This window comes from Phoca vitulina, unplaced genomic scaffold, assembly GCF_004348235.1.
Source record: "Phoca vitulina isolate PV1807 unplaced genomic scaffold, GSC_HSeal_1.0 scaffold25, whole genome shotgun sequence".
Taxonomy (NCBI): Eukaryota; Metazoa; Chordata; class Mammalia; order Carnivora; family Phocidae; genus Phoca; species Phoca vitulina.
This window is the reverse complement of record NW_022589728.1, coordinates 37,961,560-37,986,851: the sequence shown is the minus strand read 5'-3', so window position 1 is coordinate 37,986,851 and position 25,292 is coordinate 37,961,560. Positions and strand designations below refer to the sequence as shown.

The 25,292-nt window shown below is 39.5% G+C and overlaps 1 protein-coding gene across 1 annotated transcript in view; it reads right to left on the bottom strand.

Annotated features, from left to right (window-relative positions):
• Positions 1–25,292, bottom strand: part of NECAB1 (N-terminal EF-hand calcium binding protein 1) — a 197,189-nt gene that overhangs the window by 23,674 nt on the left and 148,223 nt on the right. The window contains exons 7-10 of the mRNA XM_032421994.1: positions 19,515–19,636; positions 16,657–16,733; positions 11,352–11,405; positions 3,899–4,011 (exon numbers count right to left, since the gene is read on the bottom strand). Of these exons, the coding sequence (XP_032277885.1) occupies positions 3,899–4,011; positions 11,352–11,405; positions 16,657–16,733; positions 19,515–19,636 (366 nt within the window). The remainder of the gene's footprint in view (positions 1–3,898; positions 4,012–11,351; positions 11,406–16,656; positions 16,734–19,514; positions 19,637–25,292) is intronic.

Below are 25,292 nucleotides of genomic sequence, written 5' to 3'. Positions count from 1 at the left end.
TTTCTGTTGAAAAGGCTTAGGGCTTGAATGATTAGCTTTCAATTATCTACAAACTTAGAATTACATAGAACATTTCTGAGCTGTTGCTAATGTGCTTCAGTCTTCCTCCTTGTTGTGTTTAGGCTTCCTGTGACACTTACCACTCAATGGCAGAAACCAGAATTCTTTGGCTAAGCTGTCCCTGGATGTAGTGACTAAGAGCTTCAGCCCTGAGCTCTAGGAAACTTTAAGTATTCCCAGCAGCTGGAAAAAGGCAGTGAAATAGCTTCCAGGGGGAAAGGATGTGGCTCAGGAACAGCTGGGGTTGAAGAGAAGTTACACAAGACGCTCTCCCTCCTTTCCTCTCATGCCCTACTTTAACTCATAGAACCTAGCCACTGGAGAAAAGGCACAACAGGCCCCATTTCTCCACACCAAGCTCCAGCCACCAATTTATTTCACCTGCATAAAAATGCTGATAACTTATTCATGGTCAATATGCCACAGGGTATCATTTGTTCTTAAAGATCTTTCTTTGGCCATGGTAAAGTCTCAGGGTCAAGTCTTTTTTTTTTTTTTTTTTTTATGTTCAGTTTGGGTCAAGTCTTATAATTCTGCATTCATGTTCCCTAGGCCCTTGACATAGAGACATAGAGTTTAGGACACATACGAATTCTAGAATTCATATCTAAGAGTGACTTCCGAAATCATTTTATTCTATTTAACAGTTGTGAAATTGTAGGCTATGAATGAGTAACCCATTTTCCCAACTGGATTCTAAGATCCTTGAAAGCAGAACCTTTTCTTGCTTTTTCTGGCATCAAGCATGGTTCTAAGAATACACTGTGTATATCACATATATTCAATTGGTACCTCCCCACAGGGATTAATAAGCTGTCATGATTACAAAATAAGCAAAACGAAGGGCACCTGGCTGGCTCAGTCAGTTAAGCGTCCGACTCTTGTTTTCAGCTCAGGTCATGATCTCACGGGTCGGGTCGTGAGATTGAGCCCCACGTAGGGCTCCATGCTCAGCAAGAGAGTCTACCTGAAGATTCTCTCCCTCTGCCCCTCCCCCCACTTGCTCTCTTTCTCAAAAAAATCTTTAAAATCAATAAGCAAAAAGATCATCAGTGTTTGTGTGTATGTATGTGTGTATGTGAGAAATGGGTCACACGATTTACTTGGCTTTTCCACTAACAACTTATTTTGAAACTCAATTGACGAATACTCTGACAAGGACTCAGTCAGCCTCTAAACCTCTGAGTCTGGTGGTCAAATACCTTCAGGGCAAAAGCCTCTCTAATTCAGTTGCCTGACCTTATAATTGGAACAGGAGGGATCTTGTCCATTCTACCCCTGGTAAACCACAGAAAGTCCAGAAAACTTTAATTCAAGGATGACCAACTACTGGCAAGAAGGATTAAATGTGGGTTTTGGGGTCAGACACGCTGGGGCAAGATGTTTAATACATCTGAGCTTATTCCCTCCTTCAGCAGACGTGATACACACTTCAGATGATTGCAGTGAAGATCAAATAAGAAAATGGATACTAACTGCCTAGTCATACATCCTTAATTTCTACTTTGTTTTATGGCAGCATTTCCTGTCTAGCTATGGTGAAGCTGAGCCTGACATTAGGGGAGGCGAAGAAACTGCAAAACTGATCCTTCTGAGTTTTATTTCATCAGCCAAGCACAAGGCGATAGTGCATGACTAACAACATGAATGGCCCATTCGATTGCTCATCAATTGAGAGAGAAGAAAACTGGATTTGATGAACTGAATTTAGACAGGCAGGCCAGCATAATGGGTGTTTCACATGGTTTCCAGCCATGTGGACTGATTCTCTGATGCTCATTCCATCTGATAAAGTCATACTTTTTGATAATTCTAACAAAAGAAAGAAATCAGTTGAAAAATCAGCAAGCAGTGAATGAAGAGTCCTTAAAAAACAAACCAGTCTTGCAAAGGAAAAGGAGAGACTGAGAGTCTCAATTTATCTCACTGGAAGAGGATTCTCTCCCTCCCTGTACTTCACAGCTGGAGCCCAGGGAGCAATTTTCCGTGGCTGCTGAGAGAACAATCCGGTAGCACAGATCTGTCTCCTCAGCTGCTCTCCCCACTGCTGCTTCCGTCACCCCATCACCCCAGGCCTGGCCGCGGAGCTTCGGGCCCTTTTCCCTGCACACATTAAAGCACTATCTCTGAACCTTAAGAAATAATCAAACTGTGTGCCCTATTTATAAATGTAAAAAGTCTAATCCATTCCTGGAGATCATGATACACCAAACCAGACTTTATCTTCCTTATGTCCCCACTTCTTTGGTTAGTTCTGTGCTCTATTTTCTGCAGTTCCTACTGTGGATGGTGTATACACACACTCACGCTCGCACACTCTTTTTGCATTTTCCAATCATTCAATTTCAGTTTCAGATGAGTAGGCTTTTAAAACTATATATACTCACACTTTGGCAGATCCCTACGTCACTAAACTAAAAGGACTAAAATGGTTTCGATTTGAGCCGTTCTGAGTTTGTTGTGAAGAACAACAACAACAAAGCAAACTCAGCATTCACAAAGGCATGACGGGAAGATTGTGAGCGGTCAGACTGTCACAACACTGAGCAAGTCGCCTGCAACTCTAAAGTGGGTCAGAGGTCAGCCAGCCCGATGATGAAGGGATCGTAACCCCCGCTCATGTTTTCTGGGCCTCGGGGTGCTGAACACTCAGTTAATCCCCACAGCCATCTTGATGAGGAACTGAGGCTTGGAGCCTGTAAGGATCTTTCCCTAAATCACAAAACGAATACAATCCCATGTTTAACTCCAGAGCCAGACTTCTTAACTGGGGAGCTATTCTGCTGGAATATAAGTAAAATATAATTACTGGGAATAACACCAAAGCACTCAAAGACATAAAGTATGCATCTCTGTGTGTGTGTGTGTGTGTGTGTGTATGCACACACACATACGCATACATGTGCTAAAGCGATATTCGAAGAGCATTATGAAATACAGTTTAAACAAACCCCAAGGTAGGGATAGATTTGGTTGTAGTTTTCCAGAAGCAGGTGAGTTTGGGGCTGGGCTTTGAACTTGAGGCAGAACATGCGCTTGGCAGAAACCTACCAGCTGGGCATACATTTCTGGGGAGGAGAGTGCCCAGGTCTGAGGACCAGGTTATGCTAAAAAGACAATGGGCAGCTGGGTGCTGCTGACGCTCAGGTAAAGAGAACCAGTGGTAGCAGTGCTGTGCACTTTCGAGTAGGATAAACGGAAGGTCAAAGAAATATCTAGCATTTGCTTAAGACATTCAGAGTTACTGTAGTTCCTGATGAAGAGAACTCTATAATGGTTTCTGTAAAATTATTCTAGTAACTGTTTATTGGACCACTTGGAGTGGAGAAACTGAAAATGAGGAATAGTTCATAAATTTTAGTAGCCTAAGATAATTGAAGCCTGAGCGGGGGTGGCTATGGAAAGAGTTTTTTGTTTGTTTATTTTTATGACCAAGGTCTGCAATCAAGACTTCAGACATTGTGCAATTTCATAATGGCTGAAATGAGTATTCGGCTACAGGGCATGCCACCAAGGGAGCAACCAGAGCTAGACGCACTGGAGTTGGGGCTCATCTATCAGAGATGATTTTAAATCAGTGTGGGCCTGCCTGGATGCAAAAGGGGAGATGCCAGTTGATATGAAACTCCCCTCTTCAAACTGTTCTCACCATTTTATTTCCCTTGGTGTCCCCAGTGATCAAATCCACACAGCGTTAAGGATAAAAGAGAAAATACCCAGTGAAAGTCTGCAAAATGCATCACCCAGAGGACTGGAATGATCAACAAACACAAGAGGATTCTCAACTGTCTGTCTTCCAGACCCCGCCTCCATCTAAGGACCGTGCAGGAGCGCTTACCGCAAACATCCACTCTGGGAGGAAGCGCTCTCCACATAGTGCTTCAGAGCAAGCTGGAACTCTTCCAAGTCCTCTTCTATCACAGACATCTGACGCTGGACAAGCATGATGTGCTGCCGAGGAATAGGCAAGTGTTACAGCCTGGCTGTCATGGAGCCTCGCTCGGCTGACCCCCTGCAGCCCATCCCTCCCCTCCTCATGAAGCAAACAATTCTCATCTAGAAATATGACCAAAAGGAAGGCCATGACTAATCCAAGTAATACGATCTATACAAGCTATATGCAGGTAGGATACGTTTCTTGCCTCTAGTAGCAGGTGCTAAAGACAGTGTCTCCCGATGATATCTTCCCTTTCAAAAGCAGTGGTTCTCAATTAGAAGCACTGAGGAGGTTTCAAAATTGCACTTACATCAGAATCTCTGGAAGTGGGGTCCAAGCACAGTATTTATACAGGCCCAACCCCTCCCCCCCCCCCCCAAAGTGACCCTAATGTGCAGCCAGGGCTGGGATGACCAGCCTACAGTCATTTTGAAAGAGTGGTCTTACTCTACACCTGGACAGCTCCAGCTTCACCTTAAATATTTTGTGATATTAGACATGTGTATCATTACAAACAACCAAATTTCAAAATGTGTGTGTTCAATGCTGCATTTCCAAAGGTACATTAACCACCGACCACATACCACAGGCCCTGCTCAAAATCTCCTGCATCAGATGGAGCCTGTGTTTAATGGATCACACTGGGCTGGATGGCAACTGCTTCTTGTAACAAATCCTATTATGTTTATAGCACTTGTAGTTTGAAGACTTCCCTATAGATCTGCCTACGGGCTCCTCATGGCACTTTGATCTCAAGATTATGCCTTTCCTCCATCAAGAGTTAGGAATGAATCATAGAAGTGCAAAAAAAAAAAAAAAAAGTAAGGATTGGGAGTGAATTATAAAAGTGCAAAACAACAACAATGTAAGGAAAATTTAGAATATGAGGAAAATAACTTGCACAATATTACCCAGCTGCAGAGTGGGAGAGCCAGAAGTAAGCCCGTGGTTTGCTGTCTCCGCTCCAATGAGCTTCTCACTTCATGTTAATAGCTACCATTGTTGGAGACCAGTTATATCATAGCTATTGTATTAGACACTTTATATATTCAATAATTGTTCCTACTTTGTTTTTCTACAGCTAAATGCTAGGTGCTGGGTTCTGGGTATACAGTGACGAATCAAGATAGAATCCTTACCTTCATAAGGTTTAGTAAATAAATCAACAATGTTGTTTTGTGTTTTTTTAATAAAGATTTTATTTATTTGAGAGAGACAGAGATAGCGACAGAGCGCAGGAGTGGGGAAGAGAGGGAGAAGCAGGCTCCCCACTGAGCAGGGAGCCCAACGCAGGGTTCGATCCCAGGACCCTGGGATCATGACCTGAGCCAAAGGCAGACACTTACTAACTGAGCCACTCAGGCGCCCCAAGAAATCAACAAGATTTGAAAACTATGTCTATGTTACAATTTTAGGTATTGATACTAGCACATGAAACTGCCTATATGTAAACTGACCACAAGTCTACTAAATTCTTGAAAGAAGTGTATTGTCAAATAAATCTTTATCCCAGTCTCAAAATCCTTTGACTGCATAAGCCTTAAGGTAATATTTGGGCCTCCAAACTCACATGAACAGGAAGCAGGCTATCAATACCATATAACCCCTAAAAAGGGCAATACTCTCTGATGAGCTGTTCCTGATGTGGTCATGGAGGTAAATGAATCAAAAAGAAACTCTCAAAACAACAACAATGGAAACAGAGTTCCTCCCAGAATGGAGATCCAGTGTCTAATCACAGAACTTCCTTCACTGACAAATATCTTCCCAGCATGAATTCACTGTTGCAATGAACCAGTGAATGCTGTATGCTTCCTATCCGTGCCTTTCCTGAATTACAGTTTTTATGACATTTCTCCTGGCCCAGTTTTATCATTGTATATTTTATCTGTGTGTTTGGGGGTTGTGGCGAGGGGATATAACTTACTTTTTTATTCATAAATGTGTCAGACCGCAAGGGACTACATCTTGATCTTACAGGGAGGACTGATCATCACCCAGGAATGCCAGACTTTGAGCTAGAAGCAGTAACTGGAGGAGACTTAGGGTGGTCTCCCTTGTGAAGGGGTCTATGTGTTCTATATATGTGAAAAGAATATTTGATGATCAGAAGGCTCACTGTGGCAGAAACTCCAAACTATTCCCCCCAAATCCATTTCCTCTTCTTTCTAGGTAGAGTTAGAGTACATAGTCCATCATCCTTTACAGTTAGGTATAACCAGCTGATGAGTTTTCACCAATAGAATACGAGCAGAAGTGCTGTGTATTGCTTTCGGGCCAAGACTTTCAAGAGGGATGTGAACCCCCTCCACGTTCTCGTCCCCTTTTCTGTTGATAGAATGACCTGCCTTAGGAATAGCAGAGCCATATTTGAGAGGAGCTTGTGTCCCTGAATTATTGTGTGGACTGTTTTACTGGGCAAGGAAAAAACTTTTGTTATATTGGAATCATTTTCCATTTGGGTCTATTTGTTTCCACAGCCCAGTCACCTTATTGAGTTCGGTAATTTTAATTGAGCTTTGTTTTATTTCCCTTTAGGATCAGAGATCAAGAATCAGTAGATATGAGCCTATAACTATCTCCTAAGATTATGTAATGAACAATCAGCCTCCTGTACCACTCTCCCAGGACCTGGTTTTAGTATCAGTAACGAAGAGTTTAAGTTAATCTCCGCCAAAATAACTGTGGACATGTTCTTTTGGCAGAAATCTACAGAGACTTCTTGATCATGTATTTGTGATTAACAATGACTCAGATGATTTTTCATGGGCTTTCCTAGTGAGATATATAAACATATCTACCTGTTCCACTGAAATTCTTTTAGTCTGAAGGCAAGTCTTATGTGATCTAAATTGCAAACATGAATAGAATCCTTCACTACTCCCTGAAGGCATGCCCTTTGAAATGTGACTTTTTTGCTTCTTCTATCAAAACATAGATCTGATTTCCCTTTCCCTTGGATCTGGGCCAGCCTTATAACTTGCTTTGGTAGAGGAGTCCTAATATCTTCATGACATTTCTGTGTGTCCCTTATGTCAAATACACAGTCTGAGATCCTTACTGAAATCTGGTGTGAATGGCCAGCCCAGAGCATTTTTGTTTCTCTGCTTTAGAAAGGGTAGTGAACCCTTTATTATTTACTCAATGTTATTTTGTTATGATGGAATTATGGTGGAATATTTACAGAATAGTTTTTGCTAGTCACATCAGGTTAGCTGCATCCACCTTTGATTTTTTGGGTTTTTTTTTTTTTGAGAAATTTCAGCTTTTTACATCTCTGGAGACAGAAATATTTTAAATGCAACTAATTTGTTTCATGTTTTCTAGCTCTGTTTACTACATTTACAATTGTGTTCCAAGCATGTCTTCAGAATAACAGCCTTTCTTGTGTGCTCTTGTTCAATCTTATAATAGCTATTGCAAAGCAAAACTATGTTTTAATAGTTCTTGACATATTTGGTGGCAATAACTCCCAATACACATGATATTGTATGGCAGGATTAATTTACTTCAAAAATATTATTATTCACAGACTTTATGAGGGTAGAAAGGCAGAAAAGTATATTAGATTTGTAAACTCCTACTGCATAAGCTATTCTGGTATAAACAACAATAATGCGCTCAAGAAAAGTTACAGCTTTTGAAAAACACTAGAATGGGATCAAACCTTGTTTAAAATTATACTGACTCCAAAAAGAACCCTTTTGAATATAGAAATATCTAGGAAATCATCATCTTTTTCTAATAGTTGTTTGATAAGAAGTGCCGTGCAAGGCATACCATGGCACCAAGCAGAAAGGATTTGGTTGGGTAAATACACCTGGCTAGATCCAGGATGTGTGGTCTGGATGTGGTCTAGATGGATTCCCTTCAAAAACTATATTGACCTTTCAGTGATTCATACTCCCTGCCTAGTACTGGATAGCTAGAAGACAATAAATTACCCCCACATTTTCCATGAGTCATAAAGTCACAATCTTGGATCTTAGATCTGGGTTTATCTCTGATGTGCATTTCCTATTCTATTATAACAAGAGTAAAATTATGAATTCTGAAGGTTGCGATCTTTATAACATGCTTGTTACAAATCATTTGGAACATTTTGATCTTCCTACACAGCCCCTTAGTGTTGTTGTTTTAGTGCAACATTTGAAAAATTCAATGTTATAAGAGATACGTAAATATTTTTTCAAACTCCTATTTATTCTTTTTGACTTCACCTTAAATACTATGTCATTCTTGAAGCATTCCTTGGCCTCCTAAATTAGGTTGTGTTCCCTTGATGTGCAAATCTATACTTTTCTATAATAATCCTCATCACAGTGTACTGTAGATCATCGTTGAATCACTGCATGTCCTCCTGGTCCGTCTTGTAGCGCCTGTAATATTCACCACTTTATCTCCAGGCCCTCCCCCAGGGCCTCACACATAGCTGGTGATCGGGTTATTCATGGCACAAACAAGCAAAAGCTGCTTTTGCTTTTAGCCAGTGACCATTCTTAAAAGCTCTTTAATAAATGTTATTTATGCACTATTCATTCCGGGAAAGGATTTGAGGTGGTCCCGCTAACTCCAGAGCCCTGCATCATTTTCTTTCATCTACCTCCATCATCTTGTCCTCTTTCCTTTCCCCTTTAAGAGCAAAGAGTACACGTTTAAAAAAAAAACTTAGCTTCACTTTTACTAGCTATGAGGCCTTGAACCAGTTACTTCATCTTTTCATCCTAAGTCACCAAATGAAATTGGAACAGTGGTACTTATATCACAGAGTTTGGGGGAAGATTAAATGGAATAGTGTATGTAAAAATTTTGCCCAGGATAGATACTCAATAGACGTTACTTCTCATACTCTGCTCACTGAGGAAAAAAAAAAGGACCTAAAAAAAAAAAAAAAAAAGAAGAAATCATATCCTAGACTCATCATTATGTAATGATTCATGTTCCAGAAAACTAGATATGGCAGCTAGTAGGGTTTGGGACTTTGGCTGTGTGCTTAAATAAGCCTACCAGATACTACTGTTCTGCTTTAAGGGTAGGAAATCTCATGAAAATGAGTCATCTGTCAGCTCACAACCTCACTGGCAAAGAACAACTCCACTTTAGTGCCCAGAGATGCACCAAACACTGGAGTGGGACTATTACACAGTGGGTGCAGGTCTAGCGTAGAACTGCTGGTGTCTGGCTAGGGTATTGAAATCCTTCCACACCTTAATTTTCCATCTGCAAAGTGGGATTAATGATGGCACCACTTCATATGGCTATGATGAGGATGGAGTGAATTACAGATGTGTGTGTTTGGCACAATACTTAGCACATAGTAAAGGCTCAGTAAAGACTAGCTTTTAAAAAATAAAATCTATCATAACCATATATTCTTTGCTTTCTAGTATGGAATTTATTTTTCAAGGTTCTCATGTATTCACTAATGGAAAAGGAAAATCACCTCTCTAGTCAAAGAAGACTAAAACTGGTTTTGGACACCAAGAGAAATCACTGAACCCAGAGGAGCGTGCGATGCTGGGTGCTGGCTGTGAACAGTGGAGATCTGTTTTAGTCACTCTGCATCGGGAAGGTTTTATAAGAATCGATGGTGAGGCGTTATTGCCACTAACGATAAAGTACAACTTTTAATGACAAATAGCTTATTGGTATCTTTGAGAAAAACAAACTTATTCAAATCATTACTATACTATATGTGTATTCCCAAAGACCATAATTATTTTACCTTTACATGTGGTTGAAAATAGTTAAGGAATATCCTTCCCTGCTTTTCAATAATATTGACGACTGAAGCACCTTGCCCAATCCTATTTTGTTAAGTACTTCTATGCACTATTGAATTACTAATGCTATGTGGGTTGATAAATATTCTAAAATTGACGTTGGCCTCTCTCCTGTCAGGGACCAGAGAATGGAACAGTCTGTCACCCTCCATCAATAGTCCTTAGATGATTTTTTTCTTCCACTTAGTTAGTGAGAGAGAGTAGTCTCACGTTAGGAAATTATGTAAGAATAGACAATGGTCTCTCTCAACATTAGAAATGTTATGTTCAGTTTTCTTGACTGGAGTGTAGTTTTCCCTACATGCAAATCTAATTGATGCTAGAGATGCAAGATCGCAAGGTCACCATCCCGTGCCTAAGGGACTGCTAGGAATAGTATTCCTAGTATGTGCACTCGACGACAGCCTTCTCTCCTTCTCAAAAAAGATTTTGCTTCCCACCAAAACCTACCCGTTTAGAATTCTGGGTGCCTGACGAATTAATACAGACTGCATCCCGTCTTTGGAGGAACAGAAGCACTGAACATGTAGTGAAATATAGGTTACCTTTGGGCAAAGTGGCCACATCCATAGGATTCTAATCATAACACCATTATTAAGCTTTTCTCAGAACCCTCTATGGCTTCCCCTTTGAAGACTCTCTGTGCTTTGAGTCTGGACAGATGGGTAGGAGCCGAAAGGTGAGCCTCGCCTTCTATCACATGGGCAGTGCCTGTGGAGTAAGTGCCTGGCACAGAGATGAAAGGTTTTCCTATCTTTGTCTCAGGTAAATGTGATGGATCCTAGACGATCTATACAATATACATTTAAGGTATTAAGAAAAAAGTGATTTTCTGTGGGTTGCCAAGATTTTAAAATCCAAATTTCCACTAAATGTGAATGCAAAGATCCACTTTCCCCCAACAGAATGTGTTACAAATATTTGCCTCAAAGTAAAATAACAAATCATGATATGTGTTTTCAATTAGTTAACTTATTCATAAATTTCTTTTTATTGTGTCTTTAGCGCCTATTAGCATCACTTTGTCCATTCTCTCTCAGTCTCTGTAAGTTTCCCCCACTCTGGATGGACCTCTTTTCCCTAGGAACGTAAATGTTCCTTTTTCTCTAAACATCAATTTTTTTTTTTCTGGAAAAAAAAAATGACTTCTGAGCACTTACAATGAGCCTGGCCCTAGGATAAAAGCTGGAGATACAATACTGAATAGCATCAAGTTTCAGCTCAGGTGTAGCACTCAGGCTTGTAGGGTTGACAAAATGTTGTTCTTGATATAATTTGAATGTTGCCCTTCTCTGCCAGTCACATTCATTCAATTATTCAATAACTCATTGGTTTACATATGCATAAAATTCTCATTTTGCACATATCACATGCTAAGTACTTACATAAAAACCCTGTAAATTTAGGTTTCCACAAATCACAATTTCAATACTACTTAGCCATGCAAAATAAAATATGCCTATGTACTACTTTTTCAAATTTTCACTGAGATAGTAACTAATGTTGAAGAAATTAAATGATGTTTTCAAAGTACATATTTCTGACATTTTGACCTAGAAAAAAGTACTTACAGATTTAGTATTCCCTTCAATAACTTCTTCTTCCCGTGGTTCAAGTTTGAGATCCTTCAGGTGGAGAAAGAAATGGGGAAGGAAGGGACCAGAAATGAGATAAAGGAAACACAATATACTTGAATGTTAAGTCTTTTATGGCTAATGTTGTACCAAAAGAACCTCATTATCTGAAAGGAAATGGAATAATTCTGATTTTAAAAATGAAACCGTTCCAGTAAAGCCTCTTTTACCCATTGATCAATGGTAAAAAGCCATTTCAGATGTGTTTAATTTGTTATTACTTTAAGTTTACTGATGACAATAAAAGAGAACAAAATGGAGTGGATTCATTAAAATAGGGAAAGCATAGGATAGAAAAAGAAAGATGAGGCTGACTTCTTTTGCTGTTAGTGCTGATTGCCACTCTCCTTGGGAAATCGTGACGGACATTAGTGTAATTGCCATAATACTTTTATACTCTAGTGATAATTTGATATTACTAAAACATGATGATCACTCCAAAAAAAGATGAATTCAAAAGCAAATGAAAACACTATTGACATTTTCTAAAAATCAAGGACTACTAAAAAGACCCTAGAATTTTCTGCAGTCATCAATGGATGATGCTAATATCTCCAGTGAAACCAAGCATGTAATCTCTGAGGACTTCATTCTAAGAATATATATCCTAGCATTTGTGATAGTGAGTATTATGCACAATAATTTCTTCAAGTACATAAGAAATAAACTGAAAGTTGTAGAAATCCAGACCGTCTGAAATAACATAAGCTTGTTAAAAACAGAGCTATATAGCTCTAGCTTTGCTGTTCTCTTGTGGTAAAACCTTATTTATCTTTTCTAGGATTCGCTTTTACTGTTTCCTCTGCCTTGAACTCTCCATTCCTAGGGATTCATCTAGCTGATGCCCTCTCCTCTCTCACACCTCAACTCCAATATCACCTCCGTAGAGTGACCTTCCTGGATCACCCTTTCTAAGTATCCAACCCCTCCTCATTACCATACTGCCTTACTTTGTGTTCGCAGTGCTTTTCGCTCTCTGAAATTACCTTATTTTATTGATTTGTTTACTGATTTTCCTCGGTCTCTATTGGACCAAGAACCTTACCTGTTTTGATCACAGCTGTACTTTCACTGCCAGAATAATACCTGGCATAAAGCAGACGCTCAATAAACGTTAGTTGAATAAATGAATGGCTGAATGAATGCCCCATTGAAATCATAGCTTTTCCGTGAAGGCAAGGTGATGGAATGCATACGGACGTGAGCTGAATCTTAAAGAATACTCTACAGATAGAAACTCTAACAACAGGGTTCTCCTTGACCACTCTTTCCCTAACACCAACTCAGGTACACTTCTCACTTCCACCTTCTTTGATCGAAGATAAGAACAACTTAAAACAAGTGGTATGAATGCAACATCCTTCATTCTACCCCTTCAAATGAGAATGTTTGCAAAAATTTTCTGCAGAGCTCAAGCACAACATAAAATATAATCTCAATATATCCCCATAAATCCTCATAGAGGCTGAAATGTGAAGAAAGAATGCCTGAAGGAACTTGTAGAAATTTCAAGGATGATTTCTCCCTCCACATGAATGGTACCGGGCCTGGTTTATGGGGCAGGAAGTATTTATCATACTAAGTGCTGAGAAAAGAGAACAGGTGCTCTACTGCAGGAACACTTCCTTCTAATGGGGAGAGCAAACCCGGTGCCAATAACTGCAAGAGACAAGAGAGTCAGCTGTGAAATGACATGCACTTAGCTACTGTTTGGCGATTGGGTAGTTTTTCCTCTAAAAGCCTAATTCACAGAATTAGGTACAGAATAAGTTGTAGAAGGACACGGGACTTGCACTGCCTCTCCATTCATTAAGACAGATCATGCTGAGCCCCACACAGCTGGGACCCAACGCCCAAGACCATCACATCATACTTTCAGCAAACCTCTCAGACACTGTCCTCAAAATGAAACCCTTTCATAGGAAGGGAGGGAGAAAAAGTCTAGGAAAGAAAGAGATGTGATAATACTTTGATTTAAAGTTGGAAAAAAAGGCATGACCTAAGTTAAAGCTATTCCTTTAAAAATAGCTATAAAACTTAAGACACCAAATAAGGACAGGTTGCCAAGAACTTTGAAACTATTTTAAAAGGAGGTATTTATGTTCTTTAAATGAATCTAAAATTATGTAATAATTGACTCTGTATGTTTTAACGAGGTTTGTTTTCCAAATAGAGGCCATGCATTTCCACGTCTTCCATGATTGAGAAGCTAATTTTTTTTTTTTTAAATCAGCCTCAGGAGTTTCTTTCTTTTTTTTTTTTTTTAAAGATTTTATTTATTTGACAGGAGAGACACAGCGAGAGAAGGAACAAAAGCAGGGGGAGTGGGAGAGGGAGAAGCAGGCTTCCCGCTGAGCGGGGAGCCCGATGCGGGGCTCGATCACAGGACCCTGCGATCATGACCTGAGCTGAAGGCAGACGCTTAACGACTGAGCCACCCAGGCGCCCGAGAAGCTAATTTTCATAGCCACCATTTTTCCTATGATTATGTTTAATCTCAGCTCACATATCAATTAATAAAATTAGGAAGGAAGAAAGTTGAATTGCAACAAGCTCTAAGTTTAGGTTATTTGCCCAGTTAGTGGTCAGTGTAAATGTACAAATGATGACATGGCAGCAGAGCGACTGGAACTCTCCAAGGTTTCTTCCCCTGGACTTGGTTCCTTGTATAGAATCTCCTCAGAGATCCTCCTCAACTCAGGACATGGAGCTTTCATCTTTGAGGGGATGGCTCGTAAGATCTTAAACTGTTGGCCTGACTTCTTGCTTAGTAACATCTAATTGAACATTTCTGCCTATGTCCTACTGGATCTTGAAATTAACATATCTAATCAATCAGTTCACCTCACCTCACCCATTATCTCTCACTAGTCTCTTCCTTTCTACTAATGATACAGTTGACTAAGGCACTCAGGCTCAAATCCTCAGAGTCCTATTTGAGATTCCCCTGTCCTTTACCCATCATACCCATTCAATGGTCCTGTTAATTTCATTGAAGTCTTTCAAATCTGCCATTTTCTTTTCAGTCATATATTACAGGCCCATCTCTTGCCATACCTGATCCCAGTGGGCTCAGATCTGCAACCTGCTCTTTAATGTCATTGCTTGAGCTGGCTTTGGTGGCTCTGAATTTTCTTGTTTGCATTCATTTTGTATTCTTGCTGTCCAATTTTCTAACTAAAAGATCTTTCTGGTTATGTCACTTACCTGTTGAAAAATAATAAATGCCTCCTGTTGTCTCGAAGACAAGTCCAAATCCCTTACTCTGTTATTTAACACCATCCATAATATGGCCCCTATCCATCCACACAATCTTATTTCTTACCACTTCCCTAAAGGAAAGAATCTAATCAGGCTGGCCTACTTAAGGTTTACTCATGCTATCATCCTTACCCAATGTCCTCTCTAGCTGCTCTCCTTTTACTAAAATTTTACTTCTCCATAGCAAATATTTGTTTGTTCACTGGTTAGTAGACCAGCATTTATTCCAATTTTAATGACAATACATTTACCTTTCAGTGAATTCTCTCTTCTCCTTTCAATACAGTGCTCTGGGACCGTTAATCAAGATGTTCTTCCTTCCCTTATGTAAGTAATCAGCCTGGGACCCTAACAAGAGCAACCTGATTCTACCCCCTGGAAAGTGGAATCTTGAGCATAATGTCAACAGACTAGGGATGGTTGGAACTCATTTGTTCCAGTAGAGGTAGCCTGAAAGACCACTGAGTATTTCTCACTTAGATCTCTAGAGTTATTTTGTCTCCTGACTTTTCCTGAATCCTAGTTTCTATACCGTCTGTTGATTCTGTGAGCACTCCCATATCCTTCCAGAAAAAATTTTTTTATTACAGAGGTGATTTCTATTGCTTGCCAACAAAATTCTTAATTGTCATCATTTAAAGGCCCAACTCAAGCCCCTCCTGCCACAATAAGTCCTTGCCAAGGACCCTAGCTCGCAGTGATCATTCCCTCAGGAAGCTCCTGTAGAGTGTAATTAGCATCTGTTCTATTCCTTTGGCATGTCTCAGTCAGCAAGAATTGACTGAGCATTAACTATGAAGCTAGTTTTGTGCTACCACATACTTTAAAAAAATCTATTAACTTTGATAATAATGCTTAATTTTACAAGCAGACTGTGGGTTCTTCAAAGTCAGTAACTGTCTCAAACATAAACATTTCTTCCCTGGCGCCTGGCGTGCATAGAAAACACATATTCTTACTGACTGACAAAACGTGCCTCTTCCATCAAAGCTGTTTCAGGGGAACACCACTACAATATTAGGACTGCGTGTACTAATTCAATTAGTCAATAAAATAACTAGAAACATAAAATATAGATCTGAAAAACTCATCACATCCCTACTTGCTTGCTCACTGGGTAGTTCCAATGCCAAAAATCATCAGTTAACATGCTAATTTATGGAAGTTGAGAATGTAATTTCATCTTTTAGTATATCACACAAGCTGGATCACCCTGAAACATTCCCAAGACATGGGCCAGGTCATCCCTAAGAGCTGCCATCTGCATCTTTCAAGCACACTGTTACTACCGCACTGATAACCAAAGAGACTGGCAATGCAGTACATTTATGTAACTTGTAACTCTACATCCTATTTTTAATTTTTTAAAAAATATTTGAGAGAGAGAGAACACGAGCGTGGGTGGAGGGGCAGAGGCAGAGGGAGAAGCAGGCTCCCCCCCGAGCAGGGAGCCCACGTGGGGCTCGATCCCAGGACCCTGAGATCATGACCTGAGCCGAAGGTAGACGCTTAACCGACTGAGCCACCCAGGCACTCCTCTACAACCTATTTTATTTATTTATTTTTAAAAGACTTTATTTATTTGAGAGAAAGAATGAGAGAGACAGAGAGAGCATGAGAGGGGGGAAGGTCAGAGGGAGAAGCAGACTCCCCGCGGAGCAGGGAGCCCAATGTGGGACTCAATCCTGGGACTCCAGGATCATGACCTGAGCCGAAGGCAGTCGCCCAACGAACTGAGCCATCCAGGCGCCCCTGCAACCTATTTTAAATAGAACTAGGGGTGGAGGTGGGGGGACTAAGAACTAACATGAGCTTCTACATTTGCTTTAACAGAAACGCCCAGATAACTACCAAGGAGCCCCTTTGTAGAATCACGGGGCTCCTGGCTGTTACTCTATCTGGATATATTACTGCCATGAGGAAAAACAGCTCAGAATGTACTGAAAAGTGAGAGGGAGAAGAAAGAAAAGGAAGCACCTACCTTCTTTTCCAGTCGATCAATTAATTTCTGGAGTCTATTGATCTGGGTCATCCACTGGTTATCTTCTTCTAATAAGCCTTGAGGGGAAAATCATGAGGCCAATGTATTAAACAAAGCAGGAATGCTTTGGCATCTCAGAACTTTCCTTTTACCCTGAAGGAAGCACACAGTGTCACTGGCTAGTCACCTTTTAAAGAAATATATTCACATGAGTGCTTTCTGAGTTATCGGTTTCCATAGATCCGCGCGGTCCAGTGGGTTCATTTTCGCAAGTCTGGGCTTTTTCTGTCGTTGCCCGTACTGGCCTTTGATAGTCAAAGAACAGATCCCGCTGAGCCACTTTCACCACCCCACGAGATGGCTGATTTTTCTTTTGTAAAAAGGAAAGCATCCATCAATAATTTTAAACTTACTTTGGTGACAGTGGCAGGCGCCAGGGAAGTAACAGGCCTGACCACACCAAGGAAGCCGGTGTCTCCTTTCCTAGGGGCTAACCTGAATAAACATGCACACTATGGTCATGGCATAGTGATTATGAGCACAGCATCTGGAACCTGTTGATCTCGCTCAGATGACTTGACTCCTCTGGCCTCAGCAATATCATCATCACTGGCCACATAGTCATTGTGAGGATTAAATCAGAATATATATGTATACACACACACACACATATACGCATGCATACATGTGACAGGTATACATATGTACGTCTGTGTGAACATACACACAAACACACATCTATATCTAGCACCCGGTCAACCATTACGTAAGTCCTGTTGCTATTATTGTTGCTGTAATTATTTTTTTAATTCAAAAAATTTCTTAAGTATCTTTTATTTTATTATTGCTTTTTCAAGTAAGCTCTACACCCAACATGGGGCTTGAACTCATGACCTGGAGATTATTCAAAGGTGCAAAGGGAAGAGCTGTGGTCTGAGCCCCTGTACAAACATCCTGGCATCCTTGTGCATCCTTACAGCAGCTTGCTCAAAAGGATTTGCATAGGCCTTTGCTGAAACATTATTATTGAATATTTCTCCATGGGAGGATGTCATTGAATTCAAACTGTAAAGCCTTGTTTTAGCTTTGAATGTTAGGAACATAAGACCAAATTATAAAGAGGTCGTACTTTACATTAGAATTCACTTTTCTCTCTGCATTCTGGGGTAAAACTCAAGGCCCATCGCATAAATTATGATGCAAAACTAAGCAGGAGAACAGTCACACAGAAGTGGCTCTAAAAAAAAATCAGAATAAGGGTGCTTTATAATAGAAAACATTGTAACTATATAAACAAAATTTAGGTTTACTTTTTAATTTATAAATCAGTTAACACACTTCCATTCTGGCTTGTTCCTAAAAGAATTTAAGGTGGCTGTCACATCAAACTTCCTTAGAAGGAAATTTTGGGTTTTGCTCTGTTTTCTAAAGGGTTAAAGTGTAAAGAACAATCTGTATATTGACTCAGGAGCCTAGTATTGTCACTTCCTAACAACACAGGGCAGACTGTGCAATTGCTCACCATTTTCCCCTTTCTTCCTGGTATAGAAGTCTATGTACACTACAAGTCTTCGCCCCTCCACTTTGCAGTACCTCCTACCACAACGGGTGGAGCACGTGTCCCTCCCCACTGTTACTGGGTTCGGCAGGGGACTCATTTGGCCAATGGAGAGTTAGCAGGTAAGATGCACACAGTGGTTTCAAGTGAGCTGTGTGAGGTGGCCTGGCTGGTTGTGCTTCTGACACCCACCAAGAGAAGAAACTGCTTGCTCCAAGTAGTCACTGATCCCAAGAGGCCACACGAGAAGCAGAGCTGAACCCAGTCTACAGGCTGGGGAGCACACATGCAGCTGAGATCACCCAAATCACCATCAACCACAGACCCATGAACGAAAATAGACAAATATTTGCAGTGGTAATCACTGAGCTTTTGCGGTTGTTTCGCCATAAAAATGGACTAATAACCCATATGCCCTTGGTCAAATTGCTTCACTTCTGGGGAAATAAAGATACTAACATCTATCTTATAAGGTGTTAGAATAAAATAAGACAGTGTTCAAGAAAGCACTTTGAAACCTTTCAAGTACAGTCTGTGTAAATATAGACTATAGTTAGTACTTTGATTTTCTGAAATATTAGATATTTAAAGGTTAATCTGTGTTAAAATATGATCAAGTGATATTTATATATACACACACACACACTCATACAAATATACATATGCATACATATATATACATACCCATGCTTTACAGAAATTACTGTGATATTTTGCAACATGAATTTGTATATTTCAAATGAATTTTAAAGTAATTATTACAAATGACACAATTAAAATAACCTAAAATTTTACTAAGGTTTTAGTCCAATAAATGTTATATTACACTACACACTTCAAAAATGCCAGCTATGACTTTAATCCCATCATGAAAGGAAATAAAGATCCTTTTCCTCAAAGGATTTTCCTGAAAATCCTTTGCATATGTTTAGGCAGGCTTTTGGGGATCTGGAGCAAATTAGGGTACAAACTAAAGTGTGCCTCCTTCCTTGAAACTGATGGGGACTTCCATAGGTCTCCAGTCCCTTGTGTATTAGGTGACTGAGCCACTTTCTTCCCTACCCATCATCCCTCTGTGCACTGCTGGGTGCAGCTGTGGGATTCTGATGGAAACAACAGGGAGGATCATCACCCTGTTCTTAATACCACAGGCTCTCTGCCACTGTGGTTTCAGACAAACTTATCCGGTATAAGAAAAGCATTCCATTACTATTGCTGTTTTACTTGCTTAAAAAGTATGTCAACGTGAAAATACAAACTGGGTCAGTCTGGAAGAAGAAAAATGACAAAGCTTCATTACCTGGACCACAGGCACTAAACTGAGGGCTTTTAGGGGAGAAGCTGTTGTGTCTCTGGACTCGGCGACTTGATCGCTTTCCAGGCCACTGAATCAACAGGACTTCTGGCTTGGTCGGCCCTTGCCTTGAACAAGAGAGATAACATTTAACCACAGCGTGTTTCTTGCCTCGAGAAACAGATCTTTAACCATCAATCACAAAGGTTTTCTGGTGTAGTGAAATGAAAAGTTAGGATAATTACTGCTTGCCAACATGCTCTAAAGACCCACATGATCTGGTTTTATAAATGTGAACCTAAAGGAGAAACTGTGAGCTGTCTTTATGCTTTCAGAGTTTGAGTAGAAATTATATCTTAATTTGTGACTTAAGAAAAACATCTTTCCTTTCTTGACCAAACCATCAATGGGAAAAATGTTTTTGTGTGTGCTGATGTATTTAGTTTGAGAATACCTATGGTGTTCAGTCAGTTTTAAATTTTTTAAATCAAGGCTATGTATCCATATAATTTTAAAAGTCAAATAATTCTACAAAGCTTATTTTATTTATTTATTTTAATTATAATTTTTTTATTATGTTATGTTAGTTATGTTAGTCACCATACAGTACATCATTAGTTTTTGATGACAAGCTTATTTTAACAAACAGGAGCTCCTACTCCCCCACCTCCATATCATGCCCATTCCCCTTTCACAGAGGGAATGCTTTCAACAAGTGTTAATTTGGGTATTTATCCTCATATCTGTATATAATATGCTTAAATTGCTATCACTTTATTCTTCAGTTTTAAAATGTATCTATTAACTTCCCAATATGAAAAGTTCAGGTCAATGGTATATACAAGGAAATATTATAAGGAACTTACAGGAAAACTGCTTGAAAGAATGGATTCAACTTGGGAAGCAAGACTTTGGTCTTTCCCTATTCTTCTCTCCTGGTTGGAATACACATGTGATAGCTGGAACTCCAGCAACCATCCTGGACCATGAGGCAAACTTGAGGAGACAGGAGGTCTATGATAAATCTGTAGAGCTGTCATACCTGCTTAGGCTGCCACCACCAAGCTCTTTCTTGATAATAAGCCCTTATGTGTTTAAGTCACTTTTTTTTTTTCCTGTTACATGCAGCCAAATCTAATACTAATTCACTCATCCAAAAATCTTCCTTTACCATCAGTAAGGGAAAATTTCTTTAGCCTCTTTCTAATGCTGGTCCCCCCAACCCCCCTTTTAAATTGGCTTTCATTTTCTCTTTGTTTTGGTGGAAAAGAACCTCCAATTGCTTCATAGGAAAGGGTGCACCTTGAGAGGTAAATTTTTTTTTTTCAATAAATGAACGAACTTAATTGCTTTTTATTTCTTTTATGCTGGTTCTCTATTTTTTTATTATTATGTTCAATTAGCCAGCATATGGTACATCGTTTTGATGTAGTGTTCAAATTTTTGAGATACTGTATATTAAAAATATAATTTTATTTTATTCTATTTTATTGGTGGTTTTATGGGATAAAGAACTTTATTTTTTTAATTTCCAAAATAATTAATGTACAGTGGTATATTATTTTCAGGTGTATAATATAGTGATTCAACAATTCTATGCAGTACTCAGTGCTCATCATCATAAGCGTACTCTTAATCTCCTTCACCTATTTCACCCATCCTCCCACTCACTTCCCCCCTGGTAACCATCAGTTTTTTTCACTACACTTAAGAGTCTGTAATTTGGGAGCACCTGGGTGGCTCAGTTGGTAAAGTGACTGCCTTCGGCTCAGGTCATGATCTCAGGGTCCTGGGATGGAATCCCACAGTCCTCAGCAGGGAGCCTCCTTCTCCCTCTTCTCCCCGCTTGTGCTCTTTCTTGCTATGTCTCTCTCTAATAAATAAAACCTTAAAAAAAGTCTGTAATTTGCTTGTCTTTTTTGTTTTATTTTTTAAATTCTACATGAGTGAAATCATACAGTATTTGTCTTTATCTTACTGACATTTCACTTAGCATTATACTCTCCGGATCCATCCATGTTGTTGCAAATGGCAAGATTTCTTTATGCCTGAGTAATATTCCACTGTATATATGTATGTGTGTGTATGTGTATGTACACACACACCACATTTTCTTTATCCGCTCATCTATTGATGGATACTTGGGTTTCTTCTATATTTTGGCTATTGTAAATAATGCTGCAATAATCACAGGGGTGCATATATCTTCTCAAATTAGTGTTTTCATATTACTTGGGTAAATACCCAGGAGTGGAATTACTGCATCATATGGTAATTCTATTTTTAATTTTTCGAGGAACCTCCATACTGTTTTCCACAGTGACACAGTGACTGTACCAGTTTGCATTTCCACCAACAGTGCACGAGGGTTCCTTTTTCTCCACATTCTCACCAATGCTTGTTTCTTGCGTTTTTGATTTTAGCCATTATGCAGGAATGAGGTGATAGCTCACTCTAGTTCTGATTTTCATTTCACTGATGGTTAGTGAGTTGACCATCTTTTCATGTGTCTGTTGGCCACCTATATGCCTTCTGGGGAGGAATATTTGTTCTTGTCTTCTGCCCATTTTTAATTGATGAAATAATTGGGTATTCTTTTAGTGTTGAGTTGTATACGTTTTATATATTCTTTATATATTTTGGATATTAACCCTTTATCGAATATATTACTTGCAAATATCTCCTCCCATTCAGTAAGTTGTCCTTTTGTTTCACTGATTATTCCCTTTGCTGTGCAGAGGCTTTTAATCCCACTTGATTGTGGTGAATGATTTTTTTAATATATTGGGGGATTCAGTTAATATTTTGTTGGGGAATTTTGCATCTATGTTCTTCAGAGATACTGGCTTGTAGTTCTCTTTTATTGTACCGTCTTTATCTGGTTTTGGTATCAGGGTAATGCTGGCATCACAGAATGAATTTGGAAGTTTTCCTTTCTCTTCTATTTTTTGGAATAGTTTGAGAAGAATAGGTGTTAATACTTCTTTAAATGTTTGGTAAAATATACCTGCGAAGCCATCTGGTCTTGGACTTTTGTTTGTGGGGAGTTTTTGATTACTGTTCAATTTCATTGCTGGTAATTGGTCTATCAAATTTTCTATTTCTTTCCAATTCAGTTTTGGGAGGTTATATGTTTCTAGGAATTTATCCATTTCTTCTAGATTGTCCAATTTGTTGCCATATAATTATTTATAATATGCTCTAATAATCCATTGTGTTTCTATGGTGTTGGTTGGTATTTCTCCTCTTTCATTTCTGATTTTGAGTCCTTTATTTATGAGTCTGGCTAAAAGTTTATCATTTTTGTTAATCTTTTCAAAGAACCAGCTCCTGGTTTCATTGATCTTTTTTGTTTTTGTTTTTAGTTTCTATTTCATTTATTTCTGCTCTAATCTTTATTATTTCCTTCCTTCTACTGGTTTTGGGTTTTATTTATTCTTCCTTTTCTAGCTCCTTTAGGTGTAAGGTTAGTTTATTTGAGATTTTTCTGGCTTCTTGAGGTAGACCCAGCGGGGAGTCTTCTCCCTCTGACCCTCCATCCTCTCGTGCTTTCTCTCTCACTCTCTTTCAAATAAATAAGATCTTTAAAAAAAAAGTTCTAGGTCTTAAGCCCCACTGACTGTAAAAACTTACAAAATTAAGCCCCTCTGGTTTTCAAATCCAAATGTTATAGAGGTTCATCTTCCCTATGTGGGTCCCTTGTGTCTGGGGTGCCTGGGGTGTGGTATGCTCTTTTCCCTTCTCCATGCTTGCAGCGTCCCTCCCTCCCCGAGACAGTCTTGCGGGTATGTTTGGCTCCTGACTGCATCTCCACCCTTCCTACCATTTTCAATGTGGCCTCTTCTCTATATTTAGCTGTGAGAGTCTGTTCTGCCAGTCTTCTGGTCATTTTCTGGGTTATTTACACTGATGTGGGTGTTATTTAGGTATATCAATAGGACAATGTGAGCCTAGGATCCTCCTATTCTGCCATCTTCCCCTGAAGTCAGATTACAAAGATTTAGGTTGCAAATCATTTTCCCCTCAAATTTTGAAAAAGCTGCTTGATTGCATTTCTAGCTTCCAGTGTCATTATTGAAAAAATCTAGTGTTTTCTTCATCCTTTGTATTTGACCTGGTTTTTCTGTCTGGAAGATTTTAGACACTTCTCTTTGTCTTTGGTATTCTGAAATCTCATAACGGCATGCCTTGGTGTCAGATTTTAGAATTCATTGTAATGGGCTCTCGGTCTGTTCTATCAACATGGAAACTCATGTCCTTGTTCTGAGAATTATTTCTTAGACAATTTCTCTCCTTTTTCCTCTTTCTGGAATTACAACTTTTCAAATATTGGGCCTTTTGGACTATCCTACAGTTTTATTTATTTTTTTCTTTCCTATTTTTCATCTCTTTGTGGAAATGCCATCACACTTTTATCACCAAATCTTGCTCACAGTTTATTTCTGCAATCATAATTTCCAAGAGCTCTCTGTGTGCTTTGAATATTATTTTTTATTTATTTATTTGTCTTAAAGATTTTATTTACTTATTTGACAGAGAGAGGGAGAGAGACAGCTGGAGAGGGAACACAAGCAGGGAGGGTGGGAGAGGGAGAAGCAGGCTCCCGGCTGAGCAGGGAACCTGATGCAGAGCTTGATCCCAGGACCCTGGGATCATGAGCCGAGCTGAAGGCAGATGCTTAATGACTGAGCCACCCAGGCACCCCATGAATATTATTTTTTAAAATAGCATCCTGTCCTTAATTCATAAATGCAATATTTTCTCTGCTTTCTGAGGGTATTGATTTCTTTTGTTTTGTTTTCTTTTTTTTTTTTTTTGGAAGTCTTCTTCTGCTCTCTGGATTATATCTGTTTCTTCTAAGTTTCTTTTCTTGTGTTTGATTTGTTCTCTTGGTTGTCCCTGCCTATTTCAGAGGAAGGAAACATGGATGATTGGAGTGTGTGTGTGTGTTGGGTGGGGGGGGGGAGGTGAGGATTGCCAACTTGCAGCCCCCACCGTAGGGTGGCCTGGCCAGGCCTATTCATTAAGAGACACCATCTCTTGGTACTTTTAAGTCTTTCTCTTGGACTGATGAGATCCCACAGAAAATTGAGAGAAGCATCTCCCAACCAGAGTGTATAAGCCCAGCTGTTAGTGCTTTGGGAGTACAGTATGCTGAGTGGCTTTCAAATCTCACTGTTCAGTATGGAGACTTTCACTTAATGCCTGTGTTTTAGTATCATGTCCTGACCCCTGCTGTGCTAGCTATATATCTGTTCACCTTCTCCAGAAAGCACATCTCCAGGCTCCTCAAGGACTGGAGAGGGGCACTTACACAGTATTAGATGGAGCTTTCAGCAATATGTTAGTCCCAACGTCACCCCCACTGCACACAGTGAAGCCAATTCATGAACCTCTCTGAGGTTCTGTGATACAAATTACATTGCATTTGGCTCCACACATTGCCTATGTTTTGTCTTTCTCAGAGCTTCAACATTAGTCACCACTACATTCATTTTCTTTCCATATTCCAAGTTTCTACCCCTTTGGTTCGTCTATCCTTATCTTTGCACCTTTATGACTCCTTGTTGTTCACACTCTGTTAATGCCTTCTTTGAAAGAAGGAAGAAAAGAAAAGAAATCATATGTTTACTCTCCAATCTTTAACTAGACCACCCTATGAATTTTCCTTTGGCATTTAAAAAAGATCAACTTTATCTCGCAGCTTCAGTGGTCATAAGAATAGGTGACTAGAGCAGTTCTCCTCTATTTCAAGCTAAGGGAATGTAGACTGTCTGAAGGTTT